Here is a 24,012-nt window from a genome sequence, read left to right on the forward strand (position 1 = left end):
TCACTGCCACAAGGGAGAATCCGCCTAAAAATATAATATCATTGTCACAAGGGAGATGTTATAAAAATATAATATCATTGCTACAAGGGAGAATAATATCATTGCTACAAGGGAGAATCTGGGGTGCTAATATATTTAAACAATTTTGTTTTGCCATGTTATCAGAAAAACATGATTTTTAAACAATGATTAGGCCCTGACCGGCTAGTTCAGTCGGTTAGAGCATCATCCCAATTCACTAAGGCTGTGGGTTTGATCCCTGATCAGGGCACATACAAGAATCGATCAATGAATGCATAAATAAGTGGAATAACAAATTGATGTGTCTCTCTTTCTCTCTCTCTCTCTCTCTCTCTCTCGCTTTCTCTCAAATCAATAAGTAAAAATTTAAAAAATACTCTAAAAAAACCCCAATAGTTAATAAATAGTTAGTTTACAGTTTACCAGGTTGATTGGGGATCTTAATGTTGTTTCTATCATCAGCTAAAGGGTTTGAGGGGATTATGGGAGAGTCCAGTTGGAGGAGTCCCATGGAAAGGAAGGCTTCTGTGGGAATTGGGAGGAGGGGGGCGGGCGCTGGTGCCCCCTCCCAGTGAGAACTGTTGGCTGCCCTCCCTGAGGAAGAAGCAGGGTGAAGTGTGGAGAGTGTCCTCCTCAGGGAGCTGGGCCTGGCAGGGTCTCCCGCCTGCACTGGGCAGGCTGCTGTGATGGGGTGAAGTCAGACTTGGCCTGGTTAGACCTCGGGGGTTCGCAGCCTCGGCACTGTTGACGTTTTGGGTTTGATCATTCTCGGTTGTGGGGCTGTCCTGCCCATTGTACGATGTTCAGCAACATCCCCGGCCTCCACCCACTGGATGCAGCAGCACCTCCCTCCAGCTGAGACAACCACAGATGTCTCCAGACATTGCCAAGGGTCCCCTGGGTTGGGAGGGAGATATGGGGGGTAAGGAGTGGGAAGTGGGAGTCGGCCAACTCGTACCTGCTAGGAACTACTGGACTGATGGAATGAATATGCACTGAGTGGCCATGTCTCTTATTGTCTTTTTAAAAGAAAATTCAATCTTTATTATTGAAAGTATTGCATATGTCCCCTTTCCCCCCCATTGGCTGCTTCTAGCTTGCCCCCATCCTCCACCCCAGGCCTTCACCACCCTGTTATCTGTGTCCATGGATTATGCATATACTAGTATGCATATATGTTCTCTGGTTGATCTCTTCCCACCCACCCCCGTTTTCCCTCTGAGATTCCGCAGTCTGTTCCATGCTTCTATGTCTCTGGATCTGTTTTGTTCATCAGTTTACTTTTGTTCGTTAGATACCATTTATGAGTGAGATCATATGATACTTGTCTTTCTCCGACTGACTTATTTCACTTGGCATAATATTCTCCAGGTCCCTCCATGCTGCCTCAAAGGCTGGGATCCTTCTTTTTTACTGCTGCATAGTATTCCATGGTGTAAATGTACCACAACTTTTTTATCCACTCATCTACTGATGAGCACTTGGGCTGTTTGCAGATCTTAGCTATTGTACATTGTGCTGCTATGAACATACATTCTTTCTGATTGTTTTGTTGAGTCTTTTAGGATATATTCCTAGAAATGGGATCACTGGGTCAAATGGCAGTTCCATTTACATTTTTTTTTTTTTTTTTTTTTTAGTTAATCCTCATCTGAGGATATTTTTTCATTGATTTTTAAGGAGAGTGGAAGAGAGAAAGAGAGAAACATCGATATGAGAGAAACACATCGGTTGGTTGCCTCCTGCACATGCCCTGACCAGGGCCAGGCTGGGGAGGAACCTGCAACCAAGGTGTGTGCCCTTGACTGGAATCGAACCTGGGAGCCTTTGGTCCGCAGGCCGATGCTCTATCCTCTGAGCCAAACCAGCTAGGGCCCATATTTAGTTTTTTGAGGAAACTCCATGCTGTTCTCCACAGTGGCTGCACCAGTCTGCATTCCCACCAGCAGTATACTAGGTTCTCTTTTTTCCACATCCTCGCCAGCACTTGTCATTTGTTGATTTATTGATGGCAGCCATTCTGACAGGTGTGAGGTGATACCTCATTGTCGTTTTAATTTGCATCTCTCTGATGGTCAGTGACTTCGAGCACTTTTTCATGTCTCTTGGCCATCTGTGTGACCGCTTTGGAGAAGCGTCTATTTAGTTTCTTTGCCCATTTTTTAATTGAATTGTCTACCTTTTTTTAAAAAAAATAAATCTTTATTGTTGAAAGTATTACATATGTCCTCCTTTTCCCCCCATTGATCCTCTCCAGCCCAACCTGCCCCCCACCCCAGGCCTTCACCACTTGTTTTTGTCTTCCTTTTAAGGTATAGGAGTTCCTTATATATTTTGGGTATTAACCCTTTATCAGATGTATCATTGCCAAATATGTTCTCCCATGTAATGTGCTCCCTTTTCCTTTTGTTGATGGTTTCTATTGCTGTGCAGAAGCTTTTTATTTTGATATAGTCCCATTTGTTTATTTTCTCCTTAACTTCCTTTGCCCTAGATGTATCAGTAAACATTGCTATGAGAGATGTCTGAGATTTTACTGCCTATGGTTTCTTCTAGGATTTTTATGTTTTCATGACTTACATTTAAGTCTTTTATCTGTTTTGAGTTTATTCTTGTGTATGGTGTAAGTTGGTGGTCTAGTTTCATTTTTTACATGTATCTGTCCAATTTTCCCAACAGCACTTACTGAAGAAACTGTCTTGATTCCACTGTATGTTCTTGCCTCCTTTTTCAAATGTTAATTGAGCGTAATGGCTTGGATTGATTTCTGGGGTCTCTGTTCTGTTCCATTGATCTATATGCCTGTTCTTGTGCCAGTACCAGGCTGTTTTGATTACGGTGGCTTTGTAGTATAATTTGATATCTGGTATTGTGATCCCTCCAACTTTGTTCTTCTTTCTCAAGATTGCTGTGGCTATTTGGCGTCTTTTTTGGTTCCATATACATTTTTAGAGTATTTGTTCTAGATCTGTGAAATATTTCGCTGGCAAATTAATAGGGATTGCATTGAATGTAGATTGCTTTGGGTAGTATGGACATTTTAATGATGTTAATTCTACCAATCCATGAACACAGTATGTTCTTCCACTTGTTTATTTCTTCCTCTACCTCTTTTTTCAATGTCCTATAATTTTCCAAGTACAAGTCTTTTACCTCCTTGGTTAAGTTTATTCCTAAGTATCTTAAATTTTTTTGTTGCAGTGATAAATGAGATTATTTGTTTAGTTTCTCTTTCTGAGAATTCATTATTGGTGTATAAAAAATCTATGTATTTTTGGGTGTTGATTTTGTAACCTGCTACATTGCCAAATTCCTTTATTAACTCTAGTAAGTTTTTTGGTGGAGTCTTTAGGATGTTCTATGTACAATATCATGTCATCTGCGAATAATGAGAGTTTTACTTCCTCCTTTCCAATTTGGATGCCTTTTATTTATTCTTCTTGTCTGATCACTGTGGCTAGGACTTCCAGTACTATTTTGAATAAGTGTGGTGAAAACGGACATCCTTGTCTTGTTCCTGTTCTTAGGGGAAATGCTTTTAGTTTTTGCCCATTGGGTATGATGTTGGTTGTAGGTTTGTCATATATGGCCTTTATCATGTTGAGATATACTCCCGCTATTCCCACTTTGCTGAGAGTTTTTATAAAAAGTGGGTGTTGGATTTTGTCGAATGCTTTTTCTGCACCTTTTGACATAATCATGTGATTTTTGTCTTTCAATTAGTTTGTGGTGATGTATTACATTTACTAGTATTGATTTGCAAATATTGTACCAGCCTTGCATCCCTGGAATAAATCCTACTTGGTCATGGTGTATGATCTTTTTAATATATTGCTGGATGCTATTTGCTAATATTTTGTTGAGGATTTTAGCATCTATGTCCATCAGGGATATTGGCCTATAGTTCTCTTTCTTTGCAGTGTCTTTATCTGGTTTTGGATTTAGGATAATGCTGGCCCCATAAAAAGAGCTTGGAAGTGTTCCTTCCTCTTGGATGTTTTGGAATAGTTTGAGGAGGATAGGTGTTAGTTCTTCTTTGAATGTTTGGTAAAACTCCCCTCCGAAGCCATTCGAACCAGGGCTTTTGTTTGCTGGGAGCTTTTTGATTACTGCTTCTATTTCATCAGTTGTTTTTGGCCTATTCTGGTTTTCTGATCCTTCCTGATTCAGTTTTGGAAGATTGTATTTTTTTTTTTTAGGAATTTGTCCATTTCATCCACATTGTCCAGCTTGTTGGCATATAGTTGTTCATAGTATTTTCTTACAATCCTTTGTATTTCTGTGGTTGTTACTTCACCACTTTCTTTCTGATTTTATTCATTTGGGTCCTGTCTCTTTGTTTCTTGATGAGTCTGGCTAATGGTTCATCAATCTTGTTTATCTTTTCAAAGAACCAGCTCTTGGTTTCATTGATCTTTTGTACTGGTTTTTATCCTCTATGTCATTTATTTCTGCTCTAATCTTTATTATTTCCTTCCTTCTACTTACTCTGGGCTTTTCTTGTTCTCTTCCTTATTGTCTTTTTAAGGTGACTCATCCAGCCTTAAAAAAGGAAAAAAAAAAAAAAGAAAGAAAGAAAAACCGGTTGGGCAAGAAATTCATGTTTGGACTATTGTTCTTATCTATGAGGTCAGCTTTCTGATTTAATAATTAGGGAAGCCTTGAGCTGTTGGAAGAGACCATTCGGGGAGTGTTACGAGCTGACTTGTAACCCCTCTCCTCCCAGACTCCCCCAGTTCAAATGTTGAAGTCCTGACTCCCAGCAGCACCTCAGAATGTGACTGTTTGGAGGTAGAGCCTTTGAAGAAAAGGTTACCTTAAATTGAGGCGGTTAGGGTGAGCCCTCATTCAGTCTCACTGGTTGCCTTATGAGAAGGGAGACACCGAGGGCGAGAGGAAAGACCATCTGAGGACACAGTGGGAAGGCAGCCATCTGCAAGCCCAGGGGAGAGGCGGCAGAAAAACCAGGACTGCCAGAACTTAGAGAAAATACCTGTCTGTTGTGTAAGCCACCCAGTCGGTGCTCTTTTCTCGTGGCAACCACAGGAAGCGAGTGCAGAAAGCACCTCATGCGTGGCCACGCTGGCAGGCGTGGCATCGCTGGGTATTGCTAATAAAAAGTAATGAGTCCTGCAGCAGTTTTCTCTAGGCAGTCCGGTCTCGAGAGCCCTACTGGTTAAAACATCTTGAAAGTCACGGGGACTGGAGCTGACGCTCCCGCCTCCCCCACCTTAACCTAAAACACTGCCCACGTGCTGCAGGGCGGACGCAGCCCCGGCCACAGCCCCCCGAGTTTCCCTTTGCTTCACGAGTTTACAGTTGTCACATTTCCAGCCGCACGTTGCGTGGTGGTTAGCTCTGGACACTTGGGCTGTGTAGGTCAAGTATGTGAGACTTGTGGCCCGGCAGGCCATGCCCGCGAGGGCGACCTGCTTGGTGTAGGTGAATTTGATGAGCACTGCAGTCGCCGCTCAGCATGCGTTCGGGGGCCGGCACTGTTCTGAGAGTCTCATGCGGATCGTCCCATTTAGTCCTCCTGGCAGCCCTCTTACAGATGACAGCACCGAGGGACAGAGCGTTCTTTCCCCTTCAGAATAGTTTTGCTTTAGAATGACAAAGATTCAGTATTTAAAAAAACTTGTTTTCCCTTAACATGAATGTGGGCAGCAATTCCTTTTTGCCACCGGTCTCAGCGCCCTTTCCTATGAGAGTTGGGGTTTTTGGAGGCTTCTGTGCTTTGGAGGCAAGTATGTGTGTATTCTGTGATTCCCAGTGAAAGCTGGTAATTAGCAGAAATGATGATATGACAGGGAAGTGCTAGAAACTTGAAATTATCCTAGTAAGCATGCGTTCTTCAGAAACATGGTAACTGTTTTCAGAGTCACTTATTGATCAGTGTTTTCTTTCTCACCCTCTTTGTATGAGACACGTTCATGCTAAGGCCGGCGGGGGCGGGGGGCGGGGAGAGTACAGAACATCTCTTTCTAAAATGTTTGTCCTCACCCTGTAAAAGGAAGTCATTTGAATCTGAATACCTTTCAGCATTTATAAGTCAGTCTCCATAAAAATTCAAATAAAATGTAAAACTGGAGACCTTCACCCCCCCCTCCCCCAAACCTTCTCTCCTCATTTTCGTAATCCCCAAATGAAAGGCAATTAGAGGCTCTCTTACAAGGATGACAACCCTGTCCAGGTAAATCAAAGGACCAGGTAGTAAACAGGAAAGACCACTTGTCCCACCTGGTGGATTTCGTCCCCTAAATAAGCTGATTTTAAGAGTATGCACATGTACTCACATATACATGTACATGCACACTCGCTAAAGAGCACAGCTCATACATGCACAGCTCAGTGAATTTTCATAACGTGAACACACTCCTGTAACAGCTGCAGCAAAAGAGACAGGCTGCCACTCAGAACACCCGCTGCTACCCCTCAACCCCCTCCCACTCCCCCACCTTAACCTAGACCTGCCTGCTGACAGCAGAGAGTCCTTTGGCCTGACTTTGAACAGATGCATCAAACAGCAGGTGCTCCCTGGTGCCTGGCTTTACCGGCTCCATGTTCTGTTTGTAAGATTAGACCACATTGCCTGTGTATTACACAGGGTGGGGCAAAAGTCAGTTTACCGTTGTTCTTATGGAAAATAATCCTATATAATCAAGAGGTAATATGCAAATTAACCCTCACACCCTCACAAGATAGCTGCCTACAACCAGGCCGGCAGGGGGGTTAGTGAGGGACGACCAAATGACTGAACGAGCAGGCTGCATGGGGCGACCAGGCTGGCGGGGGGGGGGGGGCAGGTTAGGAGTGACCAGGCTGGCAGAGGAGGGCAGTTGGGGGCGACCAGGCTGGCAGGGAGGGCAGTAAGAGGCGACCAGGCTGGCGGGGATGGGGGGAGTTAGGGGCGACCAGGCGGGGGGGGGTGCAGTTGGGGGCAACCAGACTGGGAGGGGGGGACAGTTGGGGGTGATTAGGCTGGCGGGGGGGGGGGCAGTGAGGGGCGACTAGGCTGGCAGTGGGGGCAGTTGGGGGCAACCAGGCTGGCGGGGGGGGGGCGCAGTTAGGGGTGACCAGGCCAGCAGAAGGAGGCAGTTGGGGGCTACCAGGTCGACAGGGAGGGCAGTTAGGGGTGCCCAGGCCGGCGGGGGGGGGGGGGCAGTTAGGGGCGATCAGACCAGCATGCAGAGGCAGTGAGAGGTGATCAGGCCAGTGTGGGGGGGGGCAGTTGGGGGTGACCTGGCTGGTAGTGGGGGGCAGTTAGGGATGACCAGGCAGGCAGGCAGGTGAACGATTAGGAGCCAGTGGTCCAGGATTGTGAGAGGGTACAGGCTGGGCTGAGGGGACACCCCCTCCCCCACATGAATTTTGTGCATCAGGCCTCTAGTAAATAAATAATAGTACAAGCATGAACTCTGTATCTCACGTACCCACAGCTGTAAGCCTGCTTTTACCCCACCCTGTAGTTGGCTCGTCCCTGCGGCCACATGTAGACATTGTATGACATGTCACCTCTTGGTCCCTTCTCCTCTTGCTGGGCCCTGGGGCTGTTTCCAGGTTTGGCGCTGGGATTGGTGCTGCTGTGAACATATCCTGGAGTCCATGTGCTGTGTGGTTTTGCTGGGCCCTGCGGTGTGTTTGTTTCAGCTGGAGTAGAAATGGATAATGTTCAGCGTGTTGGTACTCAGTGGTGTGTCCCCATCGGGGACAGTTCCTGTCGCTCCGTATCCTCACCGACACTTGTATCGTCCGTCTCCTTTCATTTCAGCCATCCTCGTGGGAACAGAGTAGTGTCACAAGAATGCATTCTTTTCCTTATGATTTATTGGAGAGAGGCTTCCCTTTTCTTGACCTGAGGTTAAGTTTTGAGATATAGGTTAGCCAAGTCACGTGAAATCTGAAGGTAAGCCGGGCAAAATAGTCCCACCACGGCAGCCGGCACCCTGTCCTTGAGGACTTTAATTATAGGGAAACAGTAAAAGTCTGTAAAGTTTATACTCAATATTTATATGTGTTTATATTTCTTAATTATATACAATTTTATGTATCAGATTTTAATGTAATATGTATTTTTATGTTTATTTGTACTTTATAAGTATAAAATATAAAAGTTACACGTGTGCATGCGTATTAAAGAAAAACTGTAGAACAGAGAAAAGTGCTGAATATAATCCTGGCGTTAACTTTCCCTTCAAAGAAACCACAACTGCCCTGGCTTGGAGCATCGTCCCAATATACAGAAGTTGTTTGATTGCTGGTCAGGGCACATAAATAAGTGGAATAACAAATCGATGTCTCCCCCTCCCCCAACCCTTTCTCTCTCTCTCTCTCTCTCTCTCTCTCTCTCTCCCTCTCTCTCTCTGTCTCTCTCTCTCTCTCTCTCCCTATCTCTCTCATCAATAATAATAAGCCCTGCCGGTTTGGCTCAGTGGATAGAGTGTTGGCCTATGGACTGAAGGGTCCAGGGTTCAATTCTGGCCAAGGGCACATGCCCAGTTGTGGGCTCCATCCCAGTGTGGGGCGTGCAGGAGGCAGCTGATCAATGATTCCCATCACTGATGTTTCTCTCTCTCCCTCTCCTTTCCTCTTTGAAATCAATAAAAATATATTAAAAAAGAAAAAGACAACCACAACTAACACAACCACTTCAGCTTATGCTGTGTTTCTGTGCCTACATTGTCTCGTGAATTATAACCATGTAGCGTGTGTTTTTTTTATTTCCTGCCTTTTCCACTTAGCATTGTAACGCAAGGCCTTTTCTGTATCGTGAGGCCCTTTGTAAATGACACTTTAAATGGCAACAGAATATTTCTTTGAAAAGACTTTGCTAATTTACTTAACCCCGGGCCCTATATTTTCACAAATTGATTCCTGTTTTCACTTTTTAAATAATGTTTCCATTCTGAACGCTGGCCCTCCAAAGCAGAGTCACCCCAAAGACACACGGAACGCAGACCCCGAGACCCCAGCAGGCACCTGTTTGGGGTGGGAAGAGCGCCATCTGCAGCGGGACTCGCACCAGCCAGCTCTGCTCATTGCCTCGCAGAACAGCCCGTAAAAAGAGCACCTTCCTCTGTCCTGTTTACGTGTTCCAGAGCTCGGCACGGATTCTGGCACGTAGTAGGTGCTCAATAAATATTTGTTGAGTGAATGATGAAGAACAGGAGCCGCCGTTCCAGTCAGGTCTGCCTGCTCCCAGTGCCCTTAGTTTTATTTGAAAACATTAAAATCCCCAAGGGACTGCGGGTTCCTAATTCATGTGGGGTGTCGGTGGTGTGCGGGGCACACGGCGGGCTCTCAGTGCAGGTGTGTGCGGGGTGTTGGAGCCAGAAGGCGGAGAAGCGATGGAACAACCTTCTGCGCAGAAAGAAAAGGGAGGCCTCCCTCCCTCCCTCTCGTCTCTCCTTCCCCTCCCTCCCCCTTTCTCATTCACTTAGCCTGTTGCTGTAAGGAATTAGCCACAGAAGCAGCTTGTCCCAGGCCTGGGTCACAGATCTCAAATGGATCCCAGATTTGCTGCGTGGCTGTATCTGCCCCGGTTTCAGTCCTCGGGGCTCCCAGCAACTTCTGCTGGGATTTCTCACGTCTTCAGGCAGTGAAGCCTGGGGCTGAGCCTCTGTCAGGGAGTCAGGAACTCCCCCCTCAGTGGCAGTGGGCTGTTTGGTGCCAGATGATGGCGCTAGCAGCTTGGGGGGCCAGGGCAAGCCAGAGGGGGGCCAGGGCAAGCCGGAGGAAGCCCTGCCAAGCAGAGAGGCCCAGCGTGGCCGGGAGGGACCCACCCCACTCGGAGCCGAGCCTGAGCACTCTCCCCAGCTCTGGGGCCCTGCGCGCGACTTTCAAGCTCTAGAGTTTTATTTTTCTACGATGAAAATAATAATTTCTTTTAAAAAAAGGAGTGGCTCCTGTTATAGAAAACTTAAAAGATGCAGTAGCTAGAATTATTGAAAGCCCTCCTTTTGTTAACATTGAGGTATGTTACCTTCTATCTTTATTTTTATCGAATGCCTGTGAATGACATGATTTCAGTTCATTTTTGCCATTATAAGTTAGAACAGTCTAGAGAAGGTATCTTTTTTAAAAATTTTAATTTTTATTGATTTCAGAGAGGAAAGGAGAGGGGGAGGAAGAAGTAGAAACATCAGTGATGAGAAAGAATCACTGATTGGCTGTTTCCTGCACACCCCACACTGGAGATGGAGCCTGCCACCCGGGTATGCTGCCCTGACCGGGAGTCAAACCGTGACCTCCTGGTTCGTAGGTTTGCGTTCAGCCACTGAGCCACGCTGGCCGGGCTAGAGAGGATGTCTTGATGCATGAACTTTATTCCTTTTGAGCATTTTCACAGGCTGGGCTCTGAGGCCACTGGGTTACATGGACCACGGGGCGTTCCGGGGCGTTCTGGGAGGCCTCCCTCGTTTTACTCCCTGTGAGACCCAGAATCGCCCCATGTCCAGGGTGAGGATATGGGCGATGCCCCCACCTGCCATTTTAGTTTTGCTTATGCTCAGTGCACGCCCACCACATTGGGAACGTCTGAGAGAGAGAAAGAAGTAAAAGCATGTGCTTTCCTTCCTCTGTCTGCCACCGGGCTTCCGGCTCATTCATGAGCGAGGTGGTGGGGGTGGAGGACAGGGGCCCGTGGTCGGCTGAGGACACAATACGTGCTCTGTGGATGGGCGGGTGACTAGCCCCTCGTGGTGGTGTGTGTGGTAATCACGTAAGACGTGTCGGAGAGGCTAAGCCTTCTTTGTTGAACGAATAGAAGAAAGTCTGCGTGTAGTTTCTCATGATACAGCTGTGTGCAGGCCGCAGGGCCGCGAGCCGACTGTCCGGCTTCCCTGCCAAGGGTGGAGGTGGGCAGCACGGTGGTTGGGGCCCAGGGTGGCATCCCCTGCGGCACCAGCATCAGAAAAGGTGGGACCATGCTCCCCGGTGAGTGCCCGCCTGTGAGCTGTCATTGTCCCAGACCCCCAGCACCTTCCTGGGAAACACCTCCATGGCCGGCCCGGGGCTGTCTCAGCGCCAAAGCCACACCCGAGGTGGGGCACGTGTGGCCGTGGCGCTGCCCCGTCTCCATGGGAACGGGGAGGAGCCGGATCTGGGAAGGAAAAAGGTTACTAACACGGTGGTGGCTCCCCAAGGCCAGGGTTGGCTGCTGCGGCGCTGAGGGGTTGAGGACGTGGATTTGGGCAGGACTGCCTCTGTTGGAGTACTACCGGCTGTATGACCCTGGCATGTGAGTTCACTTCTCTGACGTGGGCGTGGTTACAGTGCTGAGCAGTTCTGAGGACTCGATGAGTTGGTGCGTGTCGAGTGCGAAGATCCCAAAGCCCGTGGCCCATGTGGCCCGTGGAAAGCACAATCGCAGTTAGCCGTTGCTAAGGCTACCGGTGGGTGGAGGGAGGAGGCAGGTGTCACTGGGACCCTTGCTGTGTCCCTGTCATTGGATTTTCTCCAGGTGGCTGTCTAGATGATCCAGAGGCGGCTTTCATAGCCTCCCGTGGGCTGAGGTCTCCAAAGGCTGTGGTTAAGGCCGCTGGACCAGCTGTAGGACAGTCTGAGGCGATTTCCCCATCTGTGAACACCACCTGTAGGACCATTTTTTAAAAAACATAGCATTCCTTAAAAAAAAAAATTATATATATATATTTATTTATTTTAATCATTGATGAAATGATGAGAGAGAATCATTGACCGGCTGCCTCCTGCATGCCCCACACTGGGGATTGAGCCCGCAACCCAGGCATGTGCCCTGACTGGGAATCAAACCCTGACCTCTTGGTTCATAGGTCGACGCTCAACCACTGAGCCACACAAGCTGAGTAGACCATTTTTTTTTTAATCCTCACCTGAGGATATTTTTCCATTGATATTTAGAGAGTGGAAGGGAGGAAGGAGGGGAGAGAGAGAGAAACATCGATTGGTTGCTTCCCACATGACCCAGGCCAGAGATTGAGGCTGCAACCGAGGTACGTGCCTTTGCCTGGGAATTGAACCTGAGACCCTTCGGTCCATGCTCTAACCATTGAGCAAAACCGGCCAAGGCGCATGTAGGACTACTGTGAGCAGTAAGGGAAGTCACTCACACTGAGGACTTCACCACGGCACCGGGCCCACACTGAGTGCTTTAGAAATGTTCTTGCTTATTGGTTTGGTGTCTGAGGAATCATTTAATTCCATTCTCTGGCATTTTGGGGGCTGCTGGTGCTGGCTGGGTGCTGTGGCACCAGACCTGTCTCAGAACCATGAGCCAGTGACCTAGGTCAACTGTACATGCATGAGGTAAGGCAGAAGGCCCACGAGTGCTGGGTGCCTGGGGCCTGGGAGAGAGTCATCAGCCCTCCCGGCTGAAGGAGCACCTTCTGTGAAGCAGGCCTGACCCGCGAGCTCACCGCTGGGAGCTGTTTTGGGCGGCAGGGTAGGGGGTTTTGTTTCTAAATGTAAAAGCTGATCAGCACAGAGTCACATAGTTCATGTTTAAAAGGTACAGAAGTGTGCACATGGCAGACTCGGTTACCATCCCTCCCCCTCCATTCAGCTACCCGTGCCCCTCCTGAGGCAACCACGCATCAGTTTGAGAAGGTCATTCTAAAGACTTTGAAAGCATTTATAAAAAAGCCCATGTGCCCTGGCTGGTTTGGCTCAGTGGATAGAGCGTCGGCCTGTGGACTGAAGGGTCCCAGGTTCGATTCCAGTCGGGGGCACACGCTCGGGCTGTGGGCTCGATCCCCAGTGTGGGGACATGCAGGAGGCAGCCGATCAGTGATTCTCTCTCATCATTGATGTTTCTCTCTCTCTCTCCCTCTCCCTTCCTCTCTGAAATCAATTAAAAAAAAAAAAAGCCCATGTATTTTTTAAAAATTTATCTTTATTGTTAAAAGTATTACAGATATACCCCCCTTTTTCCCTTGACCCCCTCCACCCCACACCCCCGTATGGGAATATCTTGAAGAGGACTTATCAAGTCAGAGTGAATGTGCATTTGTGATTCTGGTGTTATCACCAGGTTGCCCTCCCTCAAGGCAATCCTATTAGACCCCTCCCAGCTATGAAAGTATCTGCTTGGCCGGCCTGACCAGCACAGGTTATGCTTTTTGATCTTGGTCATCATGCTAAATAAAAAATGATATCTCGGTATGGGTTTTGCTTTGCATTAAATTTAAAAATTGCACCAGTTGCCAAAAAATGAGTGTTTGCACATCCAAGTTTGTGTTTCGTCTCTGTCTGAAGAATCAGATGGTGTGTCGTGCTGGGCTTGTGTAGGAACATATCCTGGCAGGAGCTGGGAGCGGCCACGTCCTTCCCACAGTACCCCATCCCACCAGGCCCGGTGTGGATTTTCGTTTATTTATTCTTTCATGTTGCTTGCTAGGCTTCTGTACCTGTCAGCTTGCCAGTCCTTGTCTAGAGAGAAACCAAGTGCAGTGTAGGGGTGCTCAGAGCTGCTTCCTCTTCTCTTTGCGAAGAACTCAGGGTTGGGTTTTGAAGGTAAGTAGATGGGGGCTTGCCGCAGGAAGTCCGTTGTGAATGAGCCTTGCAGAGAGGGGTTGGGACTAGCGAGGGAAGGACTGGGCACCGGCATTCGGAGCTCACTGCCTTAGCTCAGTCGGTGGCTTGCTTATGGAGGACCTGGGATGCAAAGGTCAAAGGCTTGGACTTGAGCCCGTAATTATTGAGTCATAGTGGGGCGGGTGCCCTGTGAGTCTTGGTGCACTGCTGGGCAGAAAGAGCCCAATAGGGAGAGACAAAAGGCAGGAGAAGTAGGGAAGGGGGACAGTTCCCACCACCCATGCCTGCCCCCTTCTCCCAGGAGAACCAGAAATAATCGCCTAGGTGTGTGTATTTGCTTCCCAGTATTTTCCCCAAGCATAGGTATATTAGCATGTACTTTTAATTAAAATATCTCTCTATATAAAAGGCTAATATGCTAAGTGTCCTTCCCTCCATCCGGGTAATGACATCACGTAACAACGCCTGGCTTCCTCTCCCTAGCGATGAGTAGCCTCCTTGCAGTTTCTTCAGCCCAGGAACATGACTTGCTTTATAGCCAGGTGGAAACATTTTACACTTTAACCAAATTTCTGTGAAGCGTTTTCCCGTGCCTCATCTCATTTGATCCTCACAGAGTCCTGGAGTAGGTAGATAGGAGATTCGGTGGAATCCTATTTTCTTTTCATTAGCCAGAAAACGGAGATTTAGAAAGCTTAGAAACTTGACCCAACCGAAATGAAGCAAGAAATGGTGGACCTTGAAAATAACTTCAGGTTTTATCACTGCGCAGAATATAGTCAAACACTGCTGCAGTTAAATATTGTACCCTTTGTTCTCCCTGTGTGATCTACAATGATAATCTGCTTTGTGTTGATATTTATTGCTGTGTTGCTGACAATTACCTGTAAGAGAAGTTGGGGTGCTTCACAGGGCTGGAAAAAGTTTAGCTAAATCAGAAAGCAGTCTAATTAAGCAAGTTTATTTTATATATACACACACATACACACACACACTCACACACACACACACACACACACACACGGCTAAGTTGACTCATGCATGCGCGATACATATAAAGCTCTTGCTGGTGCCAGTCGCATGTGTGTGTTTCCATCTGTCATTGTTGATCGTGAATTTGGTTGACACTTCTATTATAGAGAAAGGGCGAATAGCGATATTAAAATGTTTCTTCTAATTAATTTCCTTTCAATGTGCACGAATTCGTGCACCAGGCCACTGGTAGCATAATAAAATGCATATCTTTAGCTTTATGTTTTCTCCCCGCCACATCATCACTTGGATCTGGACCTGTCAGTGTGTGACCTCATTCTTTTATTGCCACAGGCTCAGTGTGCAGGGCATCTCTCCATAATGGACATCTGGGCCTTCCCAGGTTTTGCTCTCTCTCAGTGCTGCTGTAAGCATCCTTGTGCATGTCCTGTTGCTTACCAGGATACATCCCTCCAGGTGGATGTGCTAGGTCAGAAGATCTGAGCTCTCCATTTAAAGATGCCCTAACCCTGTGGTCGGCAAACTGCGGCTCGCAAGCCACATGCGGCTCTTTGGCCCCTTGAATGTGGCTCTTCCACAAAATACCATGGCCTGGGCAAGTCTATTTTGAAGAAGTGGCATTAGAAGAAGTTTAAGTTTCAAAAATTTGGCTCTCAAAAGAAATTTCAATCGTTGTACTGTTGATATTTGGCTCTGTTGGTTAATGAGTTTGCCGACCACTGCCCTAACCGGTTTGGCTCAGTGGATAGAGCATCGGCCTGAGGACTGAAAGGTCCCAGGTTCGATTTCGGTCAAGGGCATGTACCTTGGTTGCGGGCACATCCCCAGTAGGAGGTGTGCAGGAGGCAGCTGACCGATGTTTCTCTCTCATTGATATTTCTAACTCTCTATCCCTCTCCCTTCCTCTCTGTAAAAAATCAATAAAATATATTAAAAAAAAATAAAGAGAAATTGCCACCTTGACCTTTGTCATTGATATAGTCCCATTTCTCCTCTAGCCAGTAGCATCCTGTGGCCAGAGATATGGTTAGACATCAGTGAACTAGCTTCCTCCTTTGCATTCTTTCTAACTTGAGATTTTGCATTCTCCTGCTTAAATAACCCACACCTAGCACTTAGATGATTATAGAACAAAGAAGTAAAAGTTTGGCTTTGTACCTCCCTTCCTCTTTTTCCAGCATCCTTCTCTTCTCCCCTCCAGGCACCCGTGCTTAGCAATTTGGGTTACATCCTTCTAGAACTGCAGTCCAGTGTAGTAAGCACTAGTTATATGTGGCTATTTAAGTTGATGGAATAACATTTAAGTTTTACATTTTGAGTACTCAGTAGTCACATGTGGCTAAGTGGCTGCTCTCTGACCAGGCAGATAGAGGACATTTCCATCATTGCAGACATGTGTGGAGGATGCTGCCCTGGACCAGGTTCTCAAATCCGGGTGATTGACATTTGGGGCTGGATCATCCTCCGTGTGGTGCTGTCCTGTGCGTTGGAGGATGTCCTGTGCGTAGCAGCATCCCTGGCCTCCATCCACTAGATGCCAGTAGTACCTCCCTTTCCTGCACCTGCATTTGGGACAACCAAACAGCCCTCTAGACTGCCCACTGTCCCTGGGGGTCAGAATTTATCCTCGGGCGGGGCGGGGCGGGAGGGGGAGAGGGGAGGAATTAACCCCTCCCCCCAATGCTGTAGACTATTTTTTCCACATTGCCCTCAGTTTTTCTTCCTGGGTCTTCCCAGTGTCAACATTGAGATGATCACTTCCTGGACCCTGGCTTCCGGCAAGGTTGGTGCGTCACGCAGCAGCTCAGCAAATATTTACTGAGTGGGTGCCGACTGCCGGCACCGAGAGCAGGCGTGATCCTTTCTCCCGAGGCCAGCTCCTCGTTGCAGTAGTCGCCTTTCCAGAAACTCGGTTGGCTTGGCACTTCCCCCTGTAATACTTGCCTTTCCCTTGCTTTGCCCGGCCGTGTGAAACCACTGCACATCTGCGGTCATAACCTGTGTTTGTTCTAGAGTCAATTTATAAGAAAAATCTACTTGGGCTTTTCTTTGTTTAAATGGTCTAAGCTGAAAGCAGTGCAGACTAAGTTATCTCCAGCCTTGCATCTTTTAAATTTAATTTTATTATATTTTTATGGATTTCAGAGGAAGGGAGAGGGAGAGAGAGATAGAAACATCAATGATGAGAATCATTGATCAGCTACCTCCTGCATGCCCCACACTGGGGTTGGAGCTCGCAACCCGGGCATGAGCCCTGACCAGGAATTGAACGGTGATCTCCTGGTTCATAGGTCAGTGCTCAACCACTGAGCCATGCTGGCTGGGCCTAGCCTTACATCTTAACCTAGTTGAATAGTTATTGATATCAACAGGTGAGAAAATTGTTTCATGTTTTTTTTTTAAATCTAGAAAAATAACTCAAGAAGTAATATCTGCTGTTTTAAAAATATATTTATTTAATGATTGATTTTAGAGAGAGGAAGAGAGAGAGAGAGAGAGAGAGAGAGAGAGAGAGAGAAACATCGATTTGTTGTTCCACTTACTTATGCCTTCATTGGTTGATTCTTGTATGTGCCCTGACCAGGGATCAACCTGCAACCTTGACATTTTGGGCCGATGCTCCAACCAACTGAGCTACCTGGCCAGGGCTCAATAGCTACTATTAATTGAATGCTTGTTATGTGCTAGGTCCTGTCCTATCCTATTCCTTTTCTGTATAAAATCTTTATCCTCCTAGTAATTCAGCAAGGCAGGTCTTATCTTTTTACAGGGAGGGAAAGTGGGGTCACAGATGAGTAGCTGGAAGGCACACAGCTGGTGTGGAGCAGGGCTGGGATGTACACCCCGTCCCTCTGGCTGCAAAGCGTGTTCCTGATGCTGTCCACGTGGCCCTGCTCTGTTGAAACAGTGGCTCTCACCTGTCACTGCTTTTTCAGCCTCTCCATTAATTTCTCTCTCTTAGGGATTCTACGGTGCAGCCCGCCTCCCCAGCCTGCCTGGGGTGTGGGGTGGGAGTTACTTTGCCCTGGCATGTGACAGGCAGCTCCGTTCGGTATTAGGACATAGCAGTAGCAGTCCATGACACCAGGTGACAGCTGTCACAACATAGCTCTGGGCGCCTTCCTCCCAGACCTTGGAGGGGGCGGGGCCTGACGTCCACCCACTAGACAGACGGGGTCTGGCAGCGGCCACGAGGGGAAGAGAGATTTGCAGGTGATAAATCCAGAAGTTGAGAAGGAGCCTCGCTCGCTACCACCTCTTCTGTTTGGACAGGTCGAGGGAACCTTGGTCACTTGTAAATTTGCCACCACGCCCAAGGCTTCTCCTGCAGGACGTTAGTTCCCAAGATACGTTGCTAGACGCTGCAGTGATGAAGTCAGCGTAATTCAGGGACAGGAGCTAAATCACATTGGGACGTGTAGCAAGACACCCACTTCCTTTTCCAGTTTTCCATCAATATTGCTCACCCTGGCGGGCCCCCCGTTTTCACAGCAGACCCTTGCTCGTGTCTCCGCGCTGCAGGGAGGAGAAGCAGCCAGCGGCCGGGCCGCCGCTTCAGGCATAGCCACTGGGGCCAGCAGGACCCCAGCGGGACTTGTTAGCTTCTCATTGCGTTGGTCATTGCATTGACTTTGGTATTTGCCTTCTTGGTCTGACAAAGCGTGATGCTGGTTTTCCATTTGTGATAGTGGTGTGAAGTTACCTGTTAAAATACACTGATGTAAATGGAGTTCCGACCTGGGCACCACTGACATTTGGGGCCGGGTCATCCTCTGTCGTGGGGCCCCTCCTGTACATTGGAGGACGTTGATCAGCACCCTGGCCTCCTCTGCCTACTACCTAACCAGGGGCCAACCTGCACCCCTGGTTGAGAATCACTGATGTAAGGTGTGCAAATGTAGGCAAAAGCGTGAGTTTAGAAAGTAGAGGTAGTTGGATATCGCAGAAATCCCTTGTATGAAAATGGCTGAAGTTTGCAAACTGCTTAGGAAATTTCCTTCAGTGTCCTCGTCTGTCTGCTTCGGCACTGACATCGGTTCCGTAGTCAGGCGGACGCCCTGGCCGGTGTGGCTCAGTTGGTTGGAGCATCGTCCCATGGACCACAGGTTTGATTCTCAGTCAGGGCACATACCTAGGTTGTGGGTTCGATCTCTGGTTGGGGCGCGTTCGAGAGGCAGCCGATCGATGTTTCTCTCTCACATCTGTGTTTTTCTCTCCCCCTTTCCTCCCTTTGTAAAAATAAAAAATTAAAAAGTCAGGTGGGGCGGTGTCTTGGAAGGGGGAGAGAAAGCATCGTTGTCCAGGAGAACTTCCTGTCCTGCTGGAATGCTCTGTGTCTGCACAGTCCAGGCCACAGCCTGGCCAGCAGGCTCTGGAGCCTGAAATGTGGCTGTGAGAACGAGGAACTGAGTCCTCGTCGTTCTCTTACTTTCGTTAATTTAAAGGGTAAGCAGTCAAATGTGCTAGCAGCTCCCGTGTTGGACAGCACAGCTCCAAAGAGGTCAGGAGAATGGCGAGGTCAGGATGGCGAACCCAGGCTTTAAGGCATAGCTGGAACTCTTCTTTTTTAAAAAAACTTTATTGTTGAAAGTATGACATATGTCCCCTTTTCCCCCCATTGACCCCTTCTAGCCCACTCCCACCCTCTGCCCCCTACACCCTGCCCCCAGCCCCAGGCCTTCACCACCCGATGGTCTGTGTCCAAGGGTTATGCATATATGCATACAAGTCCTTTGGTTGATCACTTCCCACCCACCCACACCTTCCCTCTGAGATTCCATGCTTCTATGTCTCTGGATCCACTCCGTTCATCAGTTTATCTTGTTACTTAGATTCCACAAATGGGTACGATCATGTGATACTTGTCTTTCTCTGACTGACTTATTGTACTTAGCGTGATACTCTCCAGGTCCCTCCATGCTGTCTCAAAGGGTAAGAGATCCTTCTTTTTTATTGCTGCGTAGTATTCCATGGTGTAAATATACCACAGCTTTTTTATCCACTCGTCTACCGAAGGGCACTTGGGCTGTTTGCAGATCTTAGCGATTGTAAATTGTGCTGCTGTGAACATAGGGATGCATACATTCTTTCTGATTGGTGCTTCAGGTTTCTTAGGATATATTCCTAGAAGTGGGATCACTGGATCAAATGGGAGTTCCATATTTAATTATTTGAGGAAACTCCGTACTGTTTTAGTGAAACTCCATAGTGGCTGCACCAGTCTGCATTCCCACCAGCAGTGCACGAGGGTTCCTTTTTCTCCACATCGTCACCTATCGGGAACTCTTTAGAAGCTTAGGATCTCAGACATGTAAATCCAGTGGGGATACATCTTTAAGGAGGGCCCGGCCATGTGGCAGACAGGACCGTCAGATGGGAGGTTTGGCGTAGTGGTTAACAGATGCCCAACCAAAATTGGCTTGAGCAAAGTAAAATAAAACAAAACGAATTCATTGGTTCCTGAGACAGAGCCCAGGGAATGGGCAGACCATCAAGGATATTTTCTGCCTGTGTAAGTCTGTATCTACATACTTCTCAGCTCCTTCCTTTAAAAAAAAAACACACACAAAAAAAACTACACATGTTTTTATTGATTTTAGAGAGAGGAAGGGAGAGCTGCCTCCTGCCTGCCCCCTTCTGGGGATGGAGCCCAAAACCCAGGCTTGTGCCCTGACCGGAATCGAACCAGCAACCTCTCAGTGCATGAGACAACGTTCAACCAACTGAGTCACCCAGGCCGGGGCTCCTGGCTTTTCAATTTAGCGTATCTCTCAGTAGGGCCACCCGGCCCATGCAGCTCTCGCTCAGTCTTCAAAGATTGCTGGGGATTCCGCTTTGTGGACGTTCCCTGTTCATGTAGACAGCCGGGTTTGATGACCGGTCAGGCTCATTCCTGGGCTTCTGCCTCCACAGTGCAGGCCACACTGAATGTCCTGCTGCTCTGGGCACGTGCACGCACCTGCCAGTGAGGTAACGAGCCGTTGAGCCTGGCAGCTTGCTGTGCCGAACCTTCTGCTGAAACAGTGGTCGGCAAACTCATTAGTCAACAGAGCCAAATATCAACAGGACAACGATTGAAATTTCTCTTGAGAGCCAAATTTTTAAAACTTAAACTTCTTCTAACGCCACTTCTTCAAAATAGACTCGCCCAGGCCGTGGTATTTTGTGGAAGAGCCACACTCAAGGGGCCAAAGAGCCGCATGTGGCTCGCGAGCCGCAGTTTGCCGACCACTGTGCTAACACATAACAGACAAAACTTCTGAAAACAGCCAGCCCGACTGTATGTGAGTCCCTTACTAGCAAATGCATTCTTTAGTCTGTTTTAGTACAAACAGACAGCGGTGGGCTCCATCATTACAGGGTTACTGTAGGATGGGGAGAGAATTTCCGGTTCTGCAAATGGAAGGGTGTGCTTCCTGTCAAATGAACCCTCCCTCCGGCCCTCCCTCTGCCCCTCCCTCATTCATTCAACACTTAGAGTGCCCACAGATGGCCAGCATGGGTAAGTCACACCCAAGAGCAGGAGTGGGTTGGACGCCGTGAGGCTTCTGTGTGTCTCTGGCCGTTGGACAGCTTGGAGGGGCGCCCACACGGATGAGTTGCTAGGAGTGAAGCCGTCCTTATCAGAGCCACCCCGCCCCGGGCAGCAGTTTACTGGAACGAGGAAGCTATTTTTAAGAAGCAGCATCGTGTTTCAGCGTGGAAATTCTGAACATCCGAGCAGGCAGCTTGCTGGCTGGCTAACCTTTGGGGTCCTGAGGCCAGGGACTGTGTTTGCTCAGCCTTGGACTCCAGCATCTGGCCTGGGCCCGCTCGGCCTGCAGGACGCGTGGAGAAGGAGTTCCTCCGAGACCAGTGATGATGTGAGTCCCGCCTGGCTGGTTTCCCGTCTGCCGGGTGTCTGCCGGGGCTGGCAGGGCTGGGCGCCTCCCGCCGGCCTGTGTGTTGGGGGCCGCGAGGTGGCCGTGGGGTGTTTCTGTTGCAGTGCTGAGGGCTTGTAGCTCTCCTGAAAGACAGACTGCCTTTTGGGGGTGTCTCAGAGTGGCTTTGTTTTGCCAGAGCCGGCCATGTTCCCAGGCGTTCCCTTAGCTTGTGCGTGGGTGACCTGGTCGGCCAGGTGGGGTGGCTCTCCGGGCCAGTCCGCCTCCAGCCTGTCGCTGGCCCATGTCCAGGTCACGCTGGGTGAGTCTCCGTCTTTCTGTGTCGCTGAAGGGAGCGCTGGGGAAGGTAGACTCTTCCCCTTCCCCTCTCCACAGTGAGCGCGGTGTAACCTGAATAGCAGGGCTGTTGGACGAGACGGACATGGTGCAGAGCCAGACGCGGCGGTTTCGCTCATCTCCTCAAACCTGGAGGCCGCACCCTCTCTCCGGAGCTTTCTTCTCTCATCTGTAAAATGAAAAAGCACTGACCATCTGGCCAGTGGACAGATGAATTCTATTTTTTGAAATAAATAATTTGGGCTGGGGGGCAAAGCATCTTTGATTGCGACCCCAGCTTCTTAGGAGCCCCCAGTTCTGTTCCCCATCTCCCCCAAGGATGCGGCCCCACGTGTGCCCCCGTGCCGAAGCTTTCGAGATAAACACGCTGAGCAGGGCGTGGCCCTGATGCTGTGGGCATGTCTTTCCCGCAGGTGCTGTGAGTGGCTGAGATGCTGCGGTGGGGGAGAGCCCAGGCCCCGCACGGTCTGGCTGGGGCACCCCGAGAAGAGGGATCAGAGGTACCCCCGAAATGTCATCAACAATCAGAAGTACAACTTCTTCACCTTTCTTCCTGGGGTACGTATGGGCAAGGACCACACCCGTTTTTTCTTCCCACACCAAATGTATGCAATGGAGCCAGGCTTAGAAGACTGGGGTCCCCGTGGCAGATTTTGTGAACACACCCCCTTAACCACTGGCGTGGCTGCTCTCTGTCTGTACGGCTGTGAGACCACCTGATCAGTTAGAATCTAACTGTTAGATCAACTTTACATCTATTGAGTGTGTTGTGCGTAAGAGAGAAAAAGATATTACGGGGACCTAGCTTTATAACCAGAACACCGGAAAACCGCAGTGCTTAAATTCCCCCCCCTCATCACGAAACACATATTAGCTGTAGGAAAGTTGGGGGATAAGAGTATAGAGAGAAAAAAAAAAAAAAAAAGATGCATTTTAATCCTTTCACCCAAAGAATTTCTGTTAAGATCTTTTGCTCTGCTAACATTTTTGCTAATGACTTTCTGGTTTGCTTGGTGTGTGACTCTGCAGTCATAGCACTTCCCATTAACTTATACAGATACATGGACATGGACTCCTCCAGCCTTCCCCCGACGCACGTAAATTAGCCGATTTTTATCCACCGTGGCCTCCAGACACTGATCGACTTTAGAAGCCGCAGCGGCAACCAGTTCCATTGCTGGAAAGGAAAAAAGTTACTATCTTCGATTTATTGCGAGATTATACGGAAACACACATACATTATACTGAGGCTTAAGGTCCCTTTGAGTGCTTTTTTTCTTTTAACCAGAGTCTATGCCTTTATTCACAAGGCTGTTTTACCTCTGAATAGGCTAACGATGGAATCTCATTTCCTTTTCTTGGTAGTCTACAGTTGCTACCGTCTTAATTTTTTAATTGCATAGTTTCAATTTTTCTTTTTAAAAGTTATCTATATTGTTGGAAGTATTACAGATGTCCCCTTTTTCCCCATTGACCCCTTCCACCCTGCACGCACCCTGAATGATTTTTTAAAAATTTCTTTATTGATTAAGGTATTACATATCTGAATGATTTTTTAAGGGTGATTTTGACTACATTCATTGCTCGCTGTCTCAGCCCTCCCCGACAACCCTCCCCCCAAATCTCAGTAACTTAAGTCAAGAAAAAGTTTATTTCTTGTTCCTGGGAATTCTGATGCAGACGTGGCCACTCTCTTCCCTCTGGGAGCTACGCCTTCTGGAATTCTGGCCACCAGCGTCCCCGTGGCCGGGCAAGAACGGTGGCCCAGCGATGGCTCTTAACCACCTTAGCCTAGGAGAGACTCATCATTTTCTCCTTTTTAAAAAAAAAAAAAAATAATATATATATTTATATTTTAAATATATTTTATTGATTTTTTACAGAGAGGAAGAGAGAGGGATAGAGAGTTAGAAACATCGATGAGAGAGAAACATCGATCAGCTGCCTCTTGCACACCCCCTACTGGGGATGTGCCCGCAACCAAGGTACATGCCCTTGACCGGAATCGAACCTGGGACCCTTGAGTCCACAGGCCGACGCTCTATCCACTGAGCCAAACCGGTTTCGGCTAAAATATATTTTTATTGATTTCAGAGAGGAAGGGAGAGGGAGAGAGAGAAAGAAACATCAGTGATGAGAGAGAATCATTGGTCAGCTGCCTCCTGCACACCCCACACTAGAGTTCGAGCCCACAACCTGGGTATATACCCTGACCGGGAATCGAACTGTGACCTCTTGGTTCATAGGTCGACATTCATCCACTGAGCCA

At 48.1% G+C, this 24,012-nt stretch overlaps 1 protein-coding gene across 1 annotated transcript in view; it reads left to right on the forward strand.

Moving 5' to 3' along the window:
* The window catches only part of ATP9A (ATPase phospholipid transporting 9A (putative)), a 128,664-nt gene that overhangs the window by 7,314 nt on the left and 97,338 nt on the right, over positions 1-24,012 (forward strand). The window contains exon 2 of the mRNA XM_054724152.1: positions 22,157-22,301. Coding sequence (XP_054580127.1) covers positions 22,157-22,301 — 145 coding nt within the window. The remainder of the gene's footprint in view (positions 1-22,156; positions 22,302-24,012) is intronic.

Source organism: Eptesicus fuscus, chromosome 12, assembly GCF_027574615.1.
Source record: "Eptesicus fuscus isolate TK198812 chromosome 12, DD_ASM_mEF_20220401, whole genome shotgun sequence".
Taxonomy (NCBI): domain Eukaryota; kingdom Metazoa; phylum Chordata; class Mammalia; order Chiroptera; family Vespertilionidae; genus Eptesicus; species Eptesicus fuscus.